General features: G+C 53.1%; 1 protein-coding gene across 1 annotated transcript; it reads left to right on the plus strand.

Annotated features, from left to right (window-relative positions):
* The first annotated feature begins 4,144 nt into the window (after positions 1–4,144).
* On the plus strand, positions 4,145–12,203 carry RFLNB (refilin B). Its single transcript, XM_054573293.1, has 3 exons — positions 4,145–4,469; positions 7,284–7,387; positions 9,088–12,203. The coding sequence occupies exons 1-3, from the start codon at positions 4,254–4,256 to the stop codon at positions 9,416–9,418; spliced, it is 651 nt and encodes a 216-aa protein (XP_054429268.1). The 5' UTR covers positions 4,145–4,253; the 3' UTR covers positions 9,419–12,203.
* Positions 12,204–17,071: the final 4,868 nt, after the last annotated feature.

The following is a 17,071-nucleotide window of genomic DNA, read 5'->3' on the forward strand; positions in this document are numbered from 1 at the left end:
TGCCCCGACCCGGGATGGAACCTGCAACCTTGGCGTATCCGGACGATGCTCAGGCCAACGGAGCACCTGGCCAGGGCTATAACTTAATCTTAAAATACGTAAGGAAAGAAAATGAAGTTCTATTTTTTCAAAGTATTTTGGTTGACATCGGAAGGAAAGGAGGGACCTGATTGAGCTCTAAGGCTGATCCCTGCACTGTGACTTCCAGAACGCGGGACCGGGGCGGGGAGGCGGGGGCAGGGGGGCGGGGGCTGCCGGGCGCCCAGGCACAGGCTGCGAGCCAGCGTGCTGGAGCCGGCAGGGTTCTTAATCCGCTGTCTGGCTGAGTTGACTGAAGACAAGCTGTTCTGAAACAGGACGCAGCAGCCGTGCGGGGGTCCTGCCCTGTTCTTGTCTGACTCAACTCCCGCTCAGGCACCAGCCTAATCTGGTGCAAAAAAAGGGAAAACTCAGGATTGCCATTCATTGTTAGGCGCCTTTTGTTCCTCAGACCTTCCTAAGAAAGGCTTCAAGCCAGAGGCCAAGTCCTAGGAGGACGCTGGTCTCTGTGATCCAGGCAGGGGGCGATGGCCTCTCTGAAAGGCCAGCTTTGAGACCGGCCGCTCGTTACCCTGGCTCCGTGGTCCTGCTTCGTGTAGCTCACCCTTGATTCCTAGGTGCGCCCCCACTGCTCCTCGGGAAGGGGTCAAGGTGGAATCTGTTGCCTTTCCCAAGCTTCAGTTAGAGTTTTTAGTTTCGGTTAGAGTTAAAGCTATGTCTGGTGGAAAACGACCTGGAGTAAGAAGAAGGACTCTGGGAGCCCGGGTAGTGGGGCCCTTCCAGCGGACAGCTGATGCGGACCCACTGCTCAGGGCTGAGAAAAAGTCCCCGAGGAAGCCCCTGCTCTCCTGGCGAGACGAGCACATGGGCAGGCGAAAGCTGCATGGTTCCTGCTGCGAGCCTCCCCCGGCCACCCCAGCACCGGAGTGCCGCCACCTGTCAGGGGCGCCGCCACAGGCAGGGTCCCCGGCCAGGCCACGGTGCCCTCCACCTTCTCATTGCTCCCCACACAACTACGCGTCAGCTTGGGCTTACTTTGGAGCCCTTCAATGACAGTCTGAACAAACCTGGGGTTTCTCTTCACTGTCTTCTTCTTATTTATGTTTAAGATTTTATTTATTTATTTTTAGAGAGAGGGGCAGGGAGAGGGAAACAGCAAAGAGAAACATTGATGTGAAAGAGAAACATCGATTGATTGCCTCTCATCCATGCCCCTTCCAGGGACCGCACCTGCAACCTAGGTATGTGGCCTGACCCGGAATTGAACCAGCGGCCTTTCGCTTTGCGGGACGATGCCCACCCTACCGAGCCGCACCCGTCAAGGCTCTTCTCCCTGTCTTTTGATTGTCGTTGCAGAATTCTGAGAGCCACGGAGGGTCAGACTTTGGTGCAGGCTATTGGGAGACGGGCGCCTGAGTGGTTTCATGGGAGTGTGTATGGAACCGTGGTCCCCGCCTCTGCTTCTCTGTCTGTGTCAGGCCCTGGGGCTGGAGTCCTCTGCAAGCCCCTCTCTCCAGTTTCTAGCACGTGTGTCTGTGCTGGGCTCCTCTGTGAGGAGGGAGGCCATGGTGGACAGTCAGTTTATGCTTCTAAAGCTCCTTGGCAGCTGTCCTGAGGCCTGAGGAGCCTTCTGGAGTCGGGGAGAGGTCGTTCTTGGGGATCAGACAGAACCTCCATAGGATGGAGGTTGGTGTGTGGATGTCTGAGGTCCAGTTTGAGGGCCAAGATGCCCACGTAACTCCAGGACCAGCTGCTCGGTGACCCCGGTGCCAGAGAGTAAGGGGTGCCTCACAGGCATCCCTTTGATTTGCCTGGGCCCTCTGGAGCTTGCGATGTCATGTCCCCTTGCTCACTTTGGCAGCTGTGATGTCTCTGGATCTTCTGTGAGAATGTGGGTAATCTAAGCCCTTCAGAACCCCCCCAGAGGGCGGCAATGCCAGGCTCCCCCCACCCCACCAGCCTGGGTCTCAGCAGGTTCAGGAAGCGATCCCTCCCAAGCTCTCCACAGCAGTCCACACTGGAAAGAGGGGCTAAAACTGGCCTCGTGTGGTGACCTTCCCCAGTCTTGTCCTCTACCTCTTCCAGGCTGATGACCTTGAAGACCACCCCTACCCCTCTTGGAGTAACTGCCGTCTCCCTGGATGCTTTTCCCAACCTGGCCAGACCTGGGAAGAGCCCTTGGGGTCGCCTGGGAAAGCCGGCAGGGAGAGCCTCCCCAGGGCCCTGGGCCCTCCCGCTGCCAGCAGACCGCTCTCTCTGCAGCCCTGGAAGCACCCCGACTCCTCCCATGATTCCAGGTTGGGCTGAGCCTGGCATGTTCAGATGGCGGGGTCCACAAGGGCAGGGAGGTGTAGCTGCGCAGTTCGCTCACCCTCGAAGACCCGTTGCTTAGAGTCTGTCCTTGCACTCAGCGTTTGTCTGGACTGTGATGCTGTAATCTATTCCCAGGGGCCCTAAATGAATGAACTCTCTGTCCACACACAGCCGTGTACCAGGCTCTACCTCTGTGGAGGGGATGATCTGACGAAAGCAGCCTTGTACCGCCCGAACGATTTGGAGTAAGTCAAATCCCTTTTTTGTTCTCTTACCTAAAAATGGTGAGTGAGGAGAATAGGAGGGCCCAACTTTACCAACAGATCTCTAGCATCTACCGCTCTAACTTCTGACTTTAACAGCTTGCAAGCAGGACAAGCATCTTTTGTTTTTGCCAGGACACAGACTGGGCTGCCATTGTGGGGCACGCACAGAGGCCACCTCTCTTCTTTTTTTGAATCTTCACCCAAGGATACCCGGGGATATGTTAATTGATTTTAGAGAGAAGGAGAGAGAGAAAGAGAAACATGGATGTGAGAGAAACATCACTTGCTGCCCCCTACACGGCCCCAACGCCCAGGCCCAAGGAACCTGCAGCCTAGGTATGCGCAGGAATTGAACCTGCGACCTTTTGGTTTACCCGCTGATTCTCCAGCCAACTGAGCCCCTGGGCAGGACCAGAGCCCCCCTCTCGTCTAGCCAGGGGAGTCCCCCAACCCTGGGCAGGGTCCTCTTTAGACCTGGCACCTGCAGGCTAGGCCTGGGTACAGCTCCAGCTTGAGGCTCTTAGCTGAACACACATCCAAACCCCAGGTTAGGGTGACGGTGGGGGTGAGGGTGGGGATGTTCTAAATATTTACTCCTAATTTTGGAGGTTTCTGTGAGAAAAGGTACTAGGTTTGAGAACAGCCAGGTCTACAGCTGGCAGCTCCTATACCGAGTTCCCCACTCAGATAAGAGTTTTTTCTGTCGAATTAACCAGGAGAGGAGAGCCCTCCACTCTGGTTTTTAGACATGAACTCCTGTGAGTAAGCTGTGGCCCTCACCAGGGAGCCCATGGTCCGTCACACAGCTCGTGGGCAGCCTGCTGAGCCCGGTCACCGTGGAGGTCCCGGTCCCCGCCAGCCCACCGCAGACTCTCGCTGCCTGGTGTGGCCACAGCCTGTTCGCCTGGGCACTCAGGCCCGGGAGGGATGTCTCTCCGCGGGAGTCCCCCGAGGATCCACGGAGCAAGCCCTCTTTTCCTGCGGGGCAGAAATGAGAGCCAGAGACAGACTGAGAGCCCGCCCTGCTGAGCCAAGAGGCGGCTAGAGCCATACGAAGCGCATTAACTATTAATAATTTCCAGTTGTTCGCTCGCTGGGTTCGGCCGGCTCCCCAAGCCTCTGCAGGCCGGGGCTCTGCTCTGGCTTCCTCAGACCTCCAGGGCTCGAGGTATTAGCGCCTGCTGGGCCCTGCTGGGATAGGGCGACGGGGCAGGCACCGTCAGGGGCCCGGGGCTAGTGGGATCCCGTGTCCACCTGCAGCGGGGAGGGGGCCCGGACGGGCCCGGACGTGGGACCGGACGGGGTCCTCGGGGAGGCCAGCCCGGCACCCCCGGCGCGCTGAGATCCGCCGCTCGGGGCGGGCTGGGCGGCCGGACGGAACGTAGTGCAGGCGGCGCACCGCGGGAGCGCAGCGGCCCCTGGCGCCGGGCCTCGCGGCTGGGCCTGTGCGGGGCGGCCCGGAGGGCGGGGCGGGGCGGAGGACGGAGGGCGGGCCCGGGGCGCGGCAGCCGGCCAGACTCGCACCGCGCGCGGGCGGCGGGCAGGCAGGGCGGCCGGGCGGGCAGCGGCCCCGGCCCGCATCTGCGCCCCTCGCTTGTCCGCGGCCCCAGCCCGGGCCCAGCTGCGCGCACAGCCATGGTGGGCCGGCTGAACCTGCAGGATGTGCCCGAGCTCGTGGACACGAAGAAGAAGGGCGACGGCGTCCTGGACAGCCCGGATTCGGGGCTGCCTCCCAGCCCCAGCCCCAGCCATTGGGGGCTCGCGGCGGCCGGGGGAGGCGGCGGCAGCGGGGAGCGCGCGCCGGCGCCGGGAGCGCTGGAGCCCGACGTGGCGGCGACCCCCGCGGTCTTGGTGAGTAGCGCCCCTCTGGCCCTTTCCCTCCCATCCCAGGCGCAGCTGGGCCCGGGAGACTACCAGGAGGTCGTGCGGCCCCTTTCGGGGCGCACTATCAGCGTCGTCACCCTCCCGTCGGGACGGCGTGGCCATAGCTGGGAGCCCGGGGCAGGAGCGCTGCGAGTGCCTGGCCAGCTGGAGCCGGTGGCTGGAAAATTGTCATCGCCTGGGAGGCGCGGGAGCCCCGGGGAGAGGCGAGCCGCCGCCTCCTCCCTTCGGGGTGGCAGCCTCCGGGGCGGCCAGCCTGCGGCTCGGCCACATTCCTTCCCCCGCCGGGCTGGAGGGGGCCCGGGAGCACCGAGAGGGAACCCCAGCGTTCCCCGAACCTCATGCCTGGCACTCCCTCCCGGGCTTTGCCCCGCAGACGGCGGCTCCCGAGGGCCTTACACCTTCCCGCTGGTCTTAGGGAGATGGGTGTGCTCTGGCTCCCCAGCGCCCCGATTCAGACAGCGAACGGGGCCAGTCTTTGGGGACTGTTAGTAGCCTTGGAGGGACCTTTTGAGAAGGGTCACCCCATGACCCTGCCCCCTGCTTATGGCCCGCTTGTCCTGCCACCTAACCGGTGTCTGGCACATGATGGGTGGGAGGCCTTGAAGTGGGTGGAAACTTTCAAAAATGAATCCTTTTATTTTCTTTTAAAATTCTTATTTCAAGAAAAACACCGAGTTTCTTTTGCCTTAGCAGCCTCTCAGGTGGTGGTGTTTATTGCCTTTATCTAGAGCCCAGGGGAGCCCACATCCTGCCTTCAGGCAAAGCTCAGAGTGGGGCCCTCACCCCACCCCCCACCCCCGCGTCCCCCCAGCCCCCCCTCCCCCCGGTCCGGGGAGGGGCCTGTGCAGCCCTCTCCCCTGGGTGAAGCAGTCAGTTGCAGCCGCTGCTCCTTAAGGACCCACACACTTTGATGTAGTACAGAATTTTTGACCCACTGACCCTGCCTCTGGATGGACATGACTGTGTTCTCTCCTCTCTGTGAGAAGGCAGCACCAGGTTCAACCTGGCCTTCAGAACCCCTGCCATCAGGCCCCTTCTAGCCTCATATGCCGAATCCCCTGCCCTGGGCCGGTGCCTCCGAGGCTGCAGCCTCCACTCGGCATGGCTTTCCCCTCCAAGCCCATCCCTTTCTACCTCTCCCAACGCCCAGCCAGCGTTTCCACCTGTCAAAGCCCTGCTGGCCCTTCAATGCCCAGCTTATCACCTCCTCTGGGAAGTCTTCCCTGATGCTCTCCGGGGCCATGCTAGAGTCTGTGGCTTCATCCCCGTTCCCTGGAGGCACCTTGTTCATGTGTTGTAACTCCCGCTGCCGCCCCACTCCCCGCCTGCACCTGGAGCAAGGTGCGTGCTCCGTGCGTGTGTCTTGGGTGGGCAGGGATTAGGGAGCAGAGCAGGCCGAGGCGAGGGAACGAGCGCTGTGAGGACGCCCGAAAGAAGGCTGTAATGGGGGTGTTGAAGAGTCGCCTGCCTACGCCTGTGGCTGTGTCATCCTGCAGCCCAGGACTGTCTGGAAGGTACCCCCAGGTCGAGAAATCACCGGCAGCCAGAGAGCTGGGGACAGAGCAGGGCTCACTGTCACGACTTGAGGGTGTTCCCAAAAGCTCAGCCGCAGCCAGTGCCCCCACTGCACCCCTCCCCTGTCCACTGGCCTTGGCTCTCAGCCACGGCCCCTCCCCAGCCGGGGCTTGTTCAACTCTCCACCCAGATTCAGGTGCTGGTCCCTCAGGACCCTCTCTCTCTCTGACGTCCCCTGTCCCCTTTGGCTTGTGTATTTCCAACCTACACCTCCAATGACACCTTGTCCTAGCAACACGGTCAGTGTCTTAGAGCCAATCTTCCACCTTTTCTGTCCTGGAAGATGTGAGGCTGGGGCTGCAGTCTCTATACCCCGGCCCAAGTCGGGGTCCTTTTCTCAAATCAGGCAAAGAAAATGACAGATTCCCACCCCCATAAACCTGGGAACCCAACGGGTTAGTACCCAGAAATCCAGGGAGAGCTAGCACCTGCGTCTAGGATGGACCCGCCTCTCAGGCGGCCTGGCGCAGCAGGAGGTCCAAAGCTTTGACCAGACGGGAAGCCCGTTAAGTTCTAGGCACGCTGTGCTCCCACTCCTTGAGTTTTCTGGAGAGTGGGAAGCGGCGCAGAGAACCTTTGGGGGTTCATCTCACTGGGAGGGTGCGGAACCCTCCATCTTGGCTGGTGTTGCTCTCCCCAGAGGCAAGGGGGTGGGGGAAGTTGTCCCGAATCTGCAATATTTAAAAAGAAAAAAAAAAAAAAGTCCCTGGTCGGATGATTTTGTTTTGGCTTTTTCCAAAGTGTTGCTGAGACAATGACAGGGTTGGGGGCACATAATTGAGGGTTTGGGTTCGTGGAGCCCCAGCCGATGAAGGTTTCCTGCCCGCCTCCCTGCGGGGTGGCGCAGCAGGCCCTGGGTCGTGCATGGGTGATGCTGCTGAGCTCCTGTTCATTTCCTCTGTGCGGCCTTTCACAGAACCTCAGTGTGGGCAAGGTATGCAAGGCAAGGTCTCAGAGCACGTGTGACGCGACTCTTGTGAGGCCACGCAGCACATTCGTGAGAGATCTGGGATTTGAACCCAGAGCCCCTGGCTCCCGGTCCATTCCATGCTGTGGGCCAGCCCTTCTCTGGTGTGATTCCCAGGCGGGGGGGGGGGGGGGGCATGAGTCACAGGGGGGCGCTCAGCTGGAGGCTCAGCGCCCGGACCTTCTGTGGGGGACATATCAGCCCGGCCTGCGGTCTGACTGTGCTCTCCATCCTCACAGAATCCGGCCTCGCTGCCCACGGCCCCGGCCTCCGCGCCCAAGTTATGTCCCCTGTCCTTTGGCGAAGGTGTGGAGTTTGACCCCTTACCACCAACGGAAGTGAGGTAAGTATAGCAGGCTCTGATTTTATTTTATTTTTAAATGTTTCATTTTTTTAAATTCCAGAAATGAATACTTTTTTATCTTTTAAAATTAGCTTATCACAAGAGTGTGCCAGTGACTATTCATAGTTTGGGGAGCATGCTTTCAGAATGTTTTCTGCATTCTAACCAATTAAATATATAGACACACTTTTTAAAATAAAAACAGGATCATGTTACATATAAAGCCCTGCAACTTGCTTTTCGTACCTCATATGTCATGGCCATCAGATGTTTAAAATTTTCCAATAAATTCCTCTTTCCAAAAGCTGGTCCCCCTTTCCCCACCCCCAGCCAGCCTCGCAGCCCTGCTTCCAGGTGCTGCAGCCTTGTTTTTATAATTTCACCGGGAAAGTATCATTCTTCTTCAGGAATTTATCTCACCCAGGATTATCTGGGGCCAGAGATTCACTGAGCGGCTCTGTTCAAGATATGTCTTTTTAGAGAAAGGAATTTTACTTTTGGGAGCTGGTGGTTTTATAGCCGGAGTTTCAGTTGCCTTGAGACAAAGGGCCCTTTGACGTGGAACAAAGGAGGCTCACCAGTCTGGAGGTGAGCGCTGCAGCCCTTTATTCCTGCAGAGCTTGTATTTTGAACAAAATGAGGACATGACTTCATGACATGAGCTTTCACCAGCTTCTTACCTACTTGCTTCAGGAGAATAGGCGTTTCTCTCCAGCTCGTTGGAAAGAGTGCTGAGCCTCACTCCCTGACCGGTGGGTGGGGGCTGGCGGGGACAGTGTTGTTGGATGTCTACGTGATGCTCACATACATTTTAATGCTTATGAAGCTGTAATGATTACACAGGAGAATGAACTATGCTTTGCTTATATATTCATAAAAAAATAACTCCCAAATTACCAAAGAAAGACTTTAAAAATAATACGTAGCTGCTTGAGGCACATTAACGTTTGGGGTTGTTTTTTTTTAATGGAAATCAAGATTGTCATTGGCTTGGACTGAGAAGGTCAGGCCTCAGAGTCCCCGAGTTTGAGGGGGTCTCCAAACTAAAGGCCAAGGTGGGCCAAGTGCTAGAACGTGGCCTCACCGAGCATTCGGAAGCATCATCCAGGATTTCTGGGCTCCTTCCGCCTCTTTTTAAAGAGCTAATTGATCACTTCAGGGGACAGGGACACTGCTCCCCCCTAGTCTGGCGGTAGAATTCACGTCGTTATATAATCATCACCACTGACAGCGCTTGCTGTGTGAGCATTCTGGCCAGTTCTTGTTGGGCACCTCTTACGGAAGAAGGTTGCCGAGGCTTTGAGGAGTCCGGAGGCAAGGCCAGTAAGGGGACCGAGCTCTCGCAGCTGGAGTGCATGGGCGCAGGCTCCAGGGGCTGCTGTCCGCAGTGAGAGCAACGGAAACTCTGGAGCCTTGCACACCTGCACCTAAGTGCAAGCCCTCACTACTTAGCCCCACTGTGGCCTTAACCCTCGGCACCTCGATTACCTCTCCCAGGGTTGTTGGGACAGTTAGATTAGATCCTGGAAGTGCTTCGAATGGCACCACCCAGGAAGTGCTGTAGTAACTCTGTGATGCTTCTAACTGAAGTAGCCGCAGCTGAAGGTGTGCGTCCCACCAGGCGCTGAGAGGCGCCGTAGGGCCTCCAGTGCTCCTGGCTCAGAGGAACCCTGTCATACTGCCTTCCGTCTCCCACCCAGGTACACTTCCTCAGTCAAGTACGACTCCGAGCGGCACTTCATTGATGACGTCCACCTGCCCCTGGGCCTAGCCATGGCCTCCTGCAGCCAGACGGTCACCTGCATCCCCAACTGCACATGGCGCAACTACAAGGCCGAGCTGCGCTTCGAGCCCCGCCACAAGCCCACCCGCTTCCTCAGCACCACCATCATCTACCCCAAGTATCCCAAGACCGTCTACACCACCACCCTGGATTACAACTGCCGCAAGACGCTGAGGAGGTTCCTGTCCAGCGTGGAGCTGGAAGCCACGGAGTTCCTGGGCGGCGATTACCTCTCGGATGAGTGCTGACTCCCGCAGCCTGGGTGGGGCCGGACCGTCCCCCGCTGCCCTGGCCACGCGGGCCACGCCACCCTCGAGTGTCATTCATGCCCCCGGGAATCTAACCTAGAGACACCTCTAAGCCCAGCCTGGGGAAGACAAAAAAATGTCACGGCATCTTGTCGTAATTGAGAGAATTTGGTTTTTAAGAAATTGTCAAATCGTTTTTAAAAGGAGTGTAATTCTAGTTTGCTGCTGCATAGTTCCCCCACCCCCAAGTCTCAATTTGATGAGGAAAGGAAGGGATTGCAGCAAAAGAAAAGGGCCACCATTTGACATAGGGAGGGAGGGAAGAACTCCTCTTCCATTGGTCAGCTTGTCTGAGAAAGAGCGTGGAAAAAGCCTCTGGAATGGAAAAAGTGAGTTTAAGAAATTTCAGCCCGGGGTGTCTTCACTGCTTCGAAAGCGGTGCAAATTCAGTAAACTGTGACACCCATATGGGTTCAATCTGTGTGGAGTGTGAAGTTCCATTCCATTTTTTATTTCCATTTCCATTTCCATTTCCTGCTAACCGAAACGCTTCGAATTCTCTAAATCTTTTTCATGACATCAGAAAGAAAAGAAACAAAAAAACAAAAAACACCACACCACAGAATAAGATTTTTTTTTTTTTAAAGAAAAGGTTTATCCCGCGTTCGCGCTGTAGGAGGCTCAGGTCAGCTGTAGGCGGACTTCGGGAGCAATGGCTTCGGTTCCGGTTCCTTCCACCAGCTGCTTCTGAGCTCGGGGTCTGGCAGGACGCCTCGCACCCTTGGCATCTGGTGACGTCTCCACAGGCTTGTGTAACCCTCCTGATGTGTATTTTGGGGTTTCCAAATACTTTCCTATTTTTTCATAAGGCAAAACATTGCAGAGAGAGACAGCATTTTAAAAGAGAGCTTAGGAAAAACGCTTCCTGGGACTCCGCTGGGGGCTTTCACTCACGGCGGGGACTGGTGGCCACGCCCGGGACCCGGTGCCCCCTGGCAGGAGGCGAGTGTAGATGTTCTGGTGATCTGGTTCGTCAGGGTGGGTGTCCTCTCCAGGGACCCTGGGTCAGCGGCCCATAGGACTTGGACGTGTCCGCGTGGCAGAGGAACTCCGCCTGCGCCTTAGGTCTGAGCCTCAAGTGAGGAAATGGCTTCCCCAGGCGAAGTCAAAGCAGGGACGAAGCCGCACGTCCCCTTCCAAAACCTGGGTGCTGCTGTGATGGTGCCCGTTTCCTTTAAGTGTCATGGACTACAGAAACCGAGGATTCAGGGGAGCTGGCCTCGGAAGCAGGGCGGCGGCTGGGCCACCAGGGTGCCCCGGGCCAGGCCACTGCTGGCCTTGCCGCGCCCGCCCTGCCTCGCCCCCACGCCTACTTCTTCCTGCCAGTCTCTGAGGGCCACTTCATTTTGAGTGAAGAAAGTGGCAGACAGTTTTTCCTCTTCCAATGCTGGAAAGAACAGGCCGTGAATATTTCCTCTGAATACATCCCAGTGCTGTCGCGTGTTCGAGGGTTGCAGAGTGTTGTACGCTCGGACTCCCGCTGTATCTCCGGGTTTCTGTTGATGGCTTCCATCTGCCCTGAAAGTTGAACAGATAGCTCTGTGGGTTCCCTGGAACCCCAGCAGGGACTTCTGTTCTGAGGAGAGCAGGCATGATGACAATCACCTTCGTTTAAAGTCTTTGGAGGCCTGTAGAGCCAAACTGTCTGGTGTCCTCTTTAGATTTAACAATATTTAGTCTGCCATGCTCCTAACTGACTGGAAGCATCCTCGAGTGGAGCGTGCTGTGAGCTGGACCATCCTGAGTTTGCCACGGCGGGGTTCGGGGGTCCCCTCAGCAGGGCGCTCCGGGCCTGTAGTCTCCTTAGTCATGCAGAGCAACAGATGCTTCCTGTGCTTGGAAAAACAGATTACATGGCATTTATGATAAAAATGGATTTTTCTCTCTGATCCTGTCATCTTGTCATTTAAGGCAAGTGATAAATGTAATTTTTAAATTATGTTAAGAGAATTCCCAAGGCTTTGCTGTGGCTGGATGGGTCACTGGAGCGAGGTCAGACCACTGTCGTGGGCAGCATGTCGGGAGATACGAGGGCCGGGGAGCGTGGCCTTTGACCACAGCAGTGTCCTAAGACGTCCACTGATTTTGGTTCAGAGGGATTGGGTGAAGGTCCGGCAAATCACTCTAGGTGGGGAGAGAATCTGAATTCTATCAGTAAAGTAAGTAGAAATGAGCGATTGTGAATGTGCAATGTGAATGAAAAAGCAGGTTTTAGTTTGTTAAGTTATTCACTAGGGAATGAACTTTAGTTCTAATCCTTTTTTCTTCAAACCTGCTTGGCTGAAAGTTCCAGAAAAAAGAAGCATGTGAAGACACAACCGGACACTTCAGGGTAGACACGTAACATCGATCAAGGGGAGGTTGGTGTTGGTTTGCAAAGAGGAAGCAATGACTTTTAAAACTCAATAAAACCAGGCATCCCTAAGTGTATCTGGGAGATACAGTTGACTTATGAATTAAAGTCTTTCTTCTCAGGCTGTTAAATTTTGGCTTTCATGTAGTGAGGATGAATTTGTATTTTCTGAAAAACTGTTTTCAAGTCCAGACCTTTTAAAAAAGAATGATTACCTTTTCATTTGACACTTTTCCTGTTTCTAACCTTAGGAAATCCAGAATAGTATTTGACAGAAACTTAAATTTATCTTTGACATCTCTGTCCTGCCCCATTTTGCTTTGTGACTCCTTCATTTAACAATAAATTATCTTTAAAAAAAAACCCCAAAAACTTAGAGATGCTTCTCTTTTTTTAAAGTAAAATTATGATGGTTAGGGGAAATGAGAAAAACAGTTCTTTGTCTTAAGATTTTTAAATATGTGATTGTATTCTAATAGAATACTACTTTGGTCTGGAGTTTGCCTTTCCCTGGGGACCCAAGGTTTCCAAGGCGTCCCTGGGCACAGAGAGCTGTAAGGAGTTTGTTCCCAGGCTGGGTGTGCGCTCTTTCCTGAAGCCCATCCGCCCTGCGAGGAGGCTGCGAGGAGGCTGCGAGGAGGTCAGACCAGTCCTCCCTGCCCACCTCCCCTTTCCGATTGCCTTTCCCCGCTTTGCAGAAGAAATGCTTGTCTTAGTTGAACCATCTTAAATGTATCGGGCGGCGTTGCTCTGGTCTGGAAAAACACGTAGGTACTGGACAAAAGAACAGCGAGAGACATCGGTGTCCGGGCACCAGGACCCTACTCTAGAGCTTCTTGTCCATCGCCATCCCACACCTGACTTTGCCAAGGATGAAGTATGGTGGCATAAGCAAGGCTGGCCCGTGTTGGGTGTGTCCCTCCTTCCAAGGGAGGAAGTTGGAGCAATGACACTTTGCACGGAATACCCACACCTCTTCGATGTCAGGCTAGTGTCTTCCCAGAGGGAACGTCCCCTTAGGCCAGGCGAAGAGAGGACCAATAGGCAATACTGAAAGTGAAGACATCTTATTTCGTTCCAGCATCACATTCATGGCAAGGCCTTATCTGTTAGACTTTGAGTTATGACACAGAGATAATTATGTCCCAGAAATGCGTACTGTCATTCCTAGAATTTTTTTTTTAAAGCCAGCCTCTGTTTAACAGAAATTAAGTTTCCCTTGGCTGACCGGGGTGAGAGTGAGGCCTCATATTGCCATTAGGTTATATGGTGTAAATTTTCCATAAAACAAATGCGCTAATGAGCAGTTCCAAGGTTTTGTTGGAACAACGTTTAATGTGTGTAAGATTAAAGTTATAATTGCACGTGTTGGGGGTAGGGGGCGTCTAGAGAGAGGCAAAAGGGTGTTGGAACTAATAGCGTTTCAATTTTCCCTTGAAAAATACCTTTCTAGGTATATCAGATTGGGCTGGCGCCCTCAAGAGGAAAAAGTAGTGCATATAATTAATAATAATATGATCAAACTTAAGAAGGCTTTTTGGTATACTCCCCAGGAGTTTAAGAAGTGAATGACTCTATTGATCAGGTAATAGATCCTATTGCAAGAAATGCCTCTTTTCAAAATTAAACACTAATACTTTTATTTTAGAGTAAAATCACTCTCAACTTGTTTGTTTGTATTACTATTTCCCAATGTGCTTTCTATGGAGTAAAATAAGGGTCTGTGATCAAATAATTTGGGGGAAGTTAGAAGTTGGACCTTGCTAATTATATTTATTGCAGGGCTTCTAAGAACCCTTGTATTAATCAGCTTTTGCACCATAACAACCACCACAAATCTCAGTGACACCTAATTTTGTCAAGGTTGAAGCACTTACTTCTTGCGCATGAGTTTACAGGTCCCGTAGAGCAGGTCTGCCCCAGGCTGGTGTTGAGTTCGGGTTTGGGCCTCCTGTCTCTGAGCAGCTAGCGGGGTTACCTGCAGCGCATTTTTCTCATGGAAGAGTTCAAACAATACCAGAGAAGCAGGTAGAAACACAATACCTCTCAAACCCCATGCCGGTACCCTGTTCCTTCCCCCCGTGTTCTACTGGCCAAAGCAAGTTGCATGACCAAACCTAACTACTGGGACAGGGAACCACACTGTCCCCTTGGATGTGGGGAGAAAAAGTGAATATTCGCTGTACAATAGCCTTTAATATGTTCATGTGCATTAGGAATCTTTAAATGGAAGAATCTAGCATATTTCTAACTTGTTGGACCTGAGAACTGATGAGCATTTCGAGGACCTGCTAGAACTGACACAAGACATGAACAGGAGAAAAGGCACATGAATTTTCTTGTTATCAATATTTGTATGTGCATGAGGGCTTCACAGAAAAGAAGTAAAAACCTAAAGAAGCGGTGAGACGTGGGAGTTTATATGCCATTTTAACAAAGGGTGATAAATTGAGAGGAAGTGACTGAACAAAGGAAAGGGAATTTGGGCTTCTAGGGCCAATAAATGGTGGGAAAGTGACTAGGAAATATATTGCTCAAACTAATGGGAGAGAAGGGTGGTTCCCGTAAGGTCTGCTCACGCAGACTCGCCTCAGTGCTGGCTTAGAGTTGCTCCCCTCATTCTGGTCCAGGAGAGGGGGTGGGAGTCTATGCCACCTTCACAAAAGGGCATTTCTACCCTGCTTTTACACAGATAAGCAGAGAGCAAATAACTTTCCCTACATCTGTTGATTCTCAGTTGCCTTCAGCTCAAAATAATCCTGATGCCAAAGTGGCCTATTCTGGACCCCTTTGCCAGACCACCTGGGTTCAAACCAGCTCCATCGTTTCTCAGCTATGTGACCTTGAGCAAGTCCCTAAACTCTCTGTAAAATGGGGGTTACATCAGTTAGTTTCTCCATGGAGATGTGAGGACTGAGTTAACACACACAAAGTGCTTAGAACTGTATGAGTTAAAAGCTATGGAAGTGTTTATTGTTTTAATTATCTTCGGGCTTGTATTTTCACTTCCAAGAATGTACCCAAAGCACTGGAAAATTGCACTATAATGTACATATAAGGGTGTTCCTTGCAAAGTTGTTTAGAATAGCCAGAAGTAGGAAACCAAGTAGATGTCCACAAACAGGGATTGAATAAAATTGTACAGTGAAATACCAGGCACACATTACAAAGTATGATGTGGATGACAAGGTAGTGATTTGGAAAGATGTCCATACTATAGTTTGAAGAGAACCATTAAGAGACAACATATGTATTATTCCCATTAATTTTTGTCTTCCTATATGTAGATACACAAATAGAAAAAGACTAGAAGCCTGGACACCAAACAGATGAGGCTAGCTCTTGCTGAATGGAAGGACTAGTAGGAGCTTTAACATGCTTTTTTGCTTATGTGTGTTTCCTAATTTGTAATACATATGCTTTTCCTGTATAGTTTGAAAAGTAAAACCTGAGTATAGAACTTCGTACAGCTTCCTGGTGACTTAAGTGGAAAGAAACCATTTAACCGGTCTTAAATGGTTAGCCTGCCTGTCCCTTAGGCCAGGCTGGAGAACTCTAAGGAGCCAGGTTTTGTGCGATCGATATCGGCAGGCTAACCAACTAGCCAGCCGCATTTTCATGGATGTTGGCTAAAGATGCGAGACTCTCTGAGGTCTTTGCTTTGGGGTCTTTGTCTAAAGATCAGAGACAAAGGACAGGTTATTCATCACAGCAATAGCGAGCGCGTCAGCATTTGAGCTGGCTTCCAGCCTCAGTTCCCAGAGAGGGACGTGGAGAGGGCCAAGTGGCACTGGGACACAGGCAGAGCTCGGAGCCTGGAACGGGAATCTTCTATAATAAGTAGTGAGCAAATCTGCCCCATGCTCTGCAGGGAGACACACCCTGTCTTCCAAGGCGGTTCGTCATCCTAACGTCCTTTAAAAGACAGTCTGGAACAGAGACGACTCTCCTCACAGGATGTACAGGCACAGGAGAGACCTGGGGGGGATCATCCCCCGACAACCAGCGCTGCTCAAATGTTAACGGCCACATGAGTCACCCAGGGATCTCGTTAAACTACAGGGTCTGATTCAGGAAGTCTGGGGTGGGGCCTGAGAGTTGGCTAACAGAGAGTTTCCAACAAGCTCCAGGCTGTGTTGGTGCAGCTGGTCCCAGGCCCTCGCTCTGAGCAGAGGCCCTGGGCAGCACCCACGAAGCCAAGATACAGGGAGTGGCCTCAGGCCAGGGTGCTGGCCCCGGGGTTGTGACTGAGCAGGATGGTTGAGCGAGGTAGAGCCCTTCCTCGACGTTCCCAGGGATGAGCAGATGGGGGCGTGTCCGTGGTTTTAAAGGCCGGATTTGACCATGAACAAGTACACAGTGTGGCCAGAAGGCCTTCCCACCACCCCAGGGACCCTCTAGGGCCCAATGGGTAGAGGTTTCTACCTCCCCTGACCCCCGTCGGCTGGAAACTTCTCTGCCAGCCACAGTTCCCAGGAACAGCCCCTTTTTTCCCACAACACCCCACCCTGCCTTAGCCACTGATCCAACTAACAAGCCCCTGTGCTGTGTTTATCTGCGCCCTTCTGTTGTGGTTGAACTCTAGGATGCGTGCTGCTTGGCTCCCACCCACTTTGGGAGCCTGTCGGAGGCACCATGGTGTAGCTTCTGTGTGACCCTGGGCAGGTCACCCCTGCTCTGTGCCCATTTCCTCCTGTGCAAGTGAGATCGTAACACCCTTTCACCTTGAAGACTGTGTGGAGATGGAAGGAAATCACGTATGTTAAATACCTAACACCATGTTTGGACAGGGGAAGAACCTGATCAATGAACACTGTTACCATGTTTAGCAGTTGCTTGGTAAACATTCCCTAAAAAGACAATTGGGCCCTGGCTGGGTAGCTCAGTTGGTTAAGCATTGTCCCAATATGCCTAGGTTGCGGGTTCGATCCCCAGTCAGGGCACATACAAGAATCAACTGATGAATGCATCAATAAGTGAAACAAGAAAAATTAATATTTCTCTCTCTCTCTCCCCCTTTCCCTAAAAAATCAATAATAATAAAAAAGACAATTGGGGACCTTAAAGTAAATCTCTTACAAGTTTTGTGACTTGAGCCAGTCACCTCTTCTCTCTAAGCCTAAATTGTAAAACGGAGATAATTCTCACTGCTCAGAGAACTGAGCAGCAAATGAGATAGAAGAGCTTATAACCTAGAAGATGACCTAAAATACTATAATTACAAGGTAGAGGGAGGATAC

Source organism: Pteronotus mesoamericanus, unplaced genomic scaffold (assembly GCF_021234165.1).
Source record: "Pteronotus mesoamericanus isolate MK-2021 breed Mesoamerican mustached bat unplaced genomic scaffold, CSHL_Meso_final contig_246, whole genome shotgun sequence".
NCBI classification, from domain to species: domain Eukaryota; kingdom Metazoa; phylum Chordata; class Mammalia; order Chiroptera; family Mormoopidae; genus Pteronotus; species Pteronotus mesoamericanus.

Coding starts and splice junctions, on each gene's coding strand:
- RFLNB (XM_054573293.1), top strand. CDS start 4,254: ATGGTGGGCCGGCTGAACCTGCAGGATGTGCCCGAGCTCGTGGACACG. Junction 4,470..7,283: donor CGGCGACCCCCGCGGTCTTG/GTGAGTAGCGCC, acceptor CCATCCTCACAG/AATCCGGCCTCGCTGCCCAC. Junction 7,388..9,087: donor TTACCACCAACGGAAGTGAG/GTAAGTATAGCA, acceptor TCTCCCACCCAG/GTACACTTCCTCAGTCAAGT.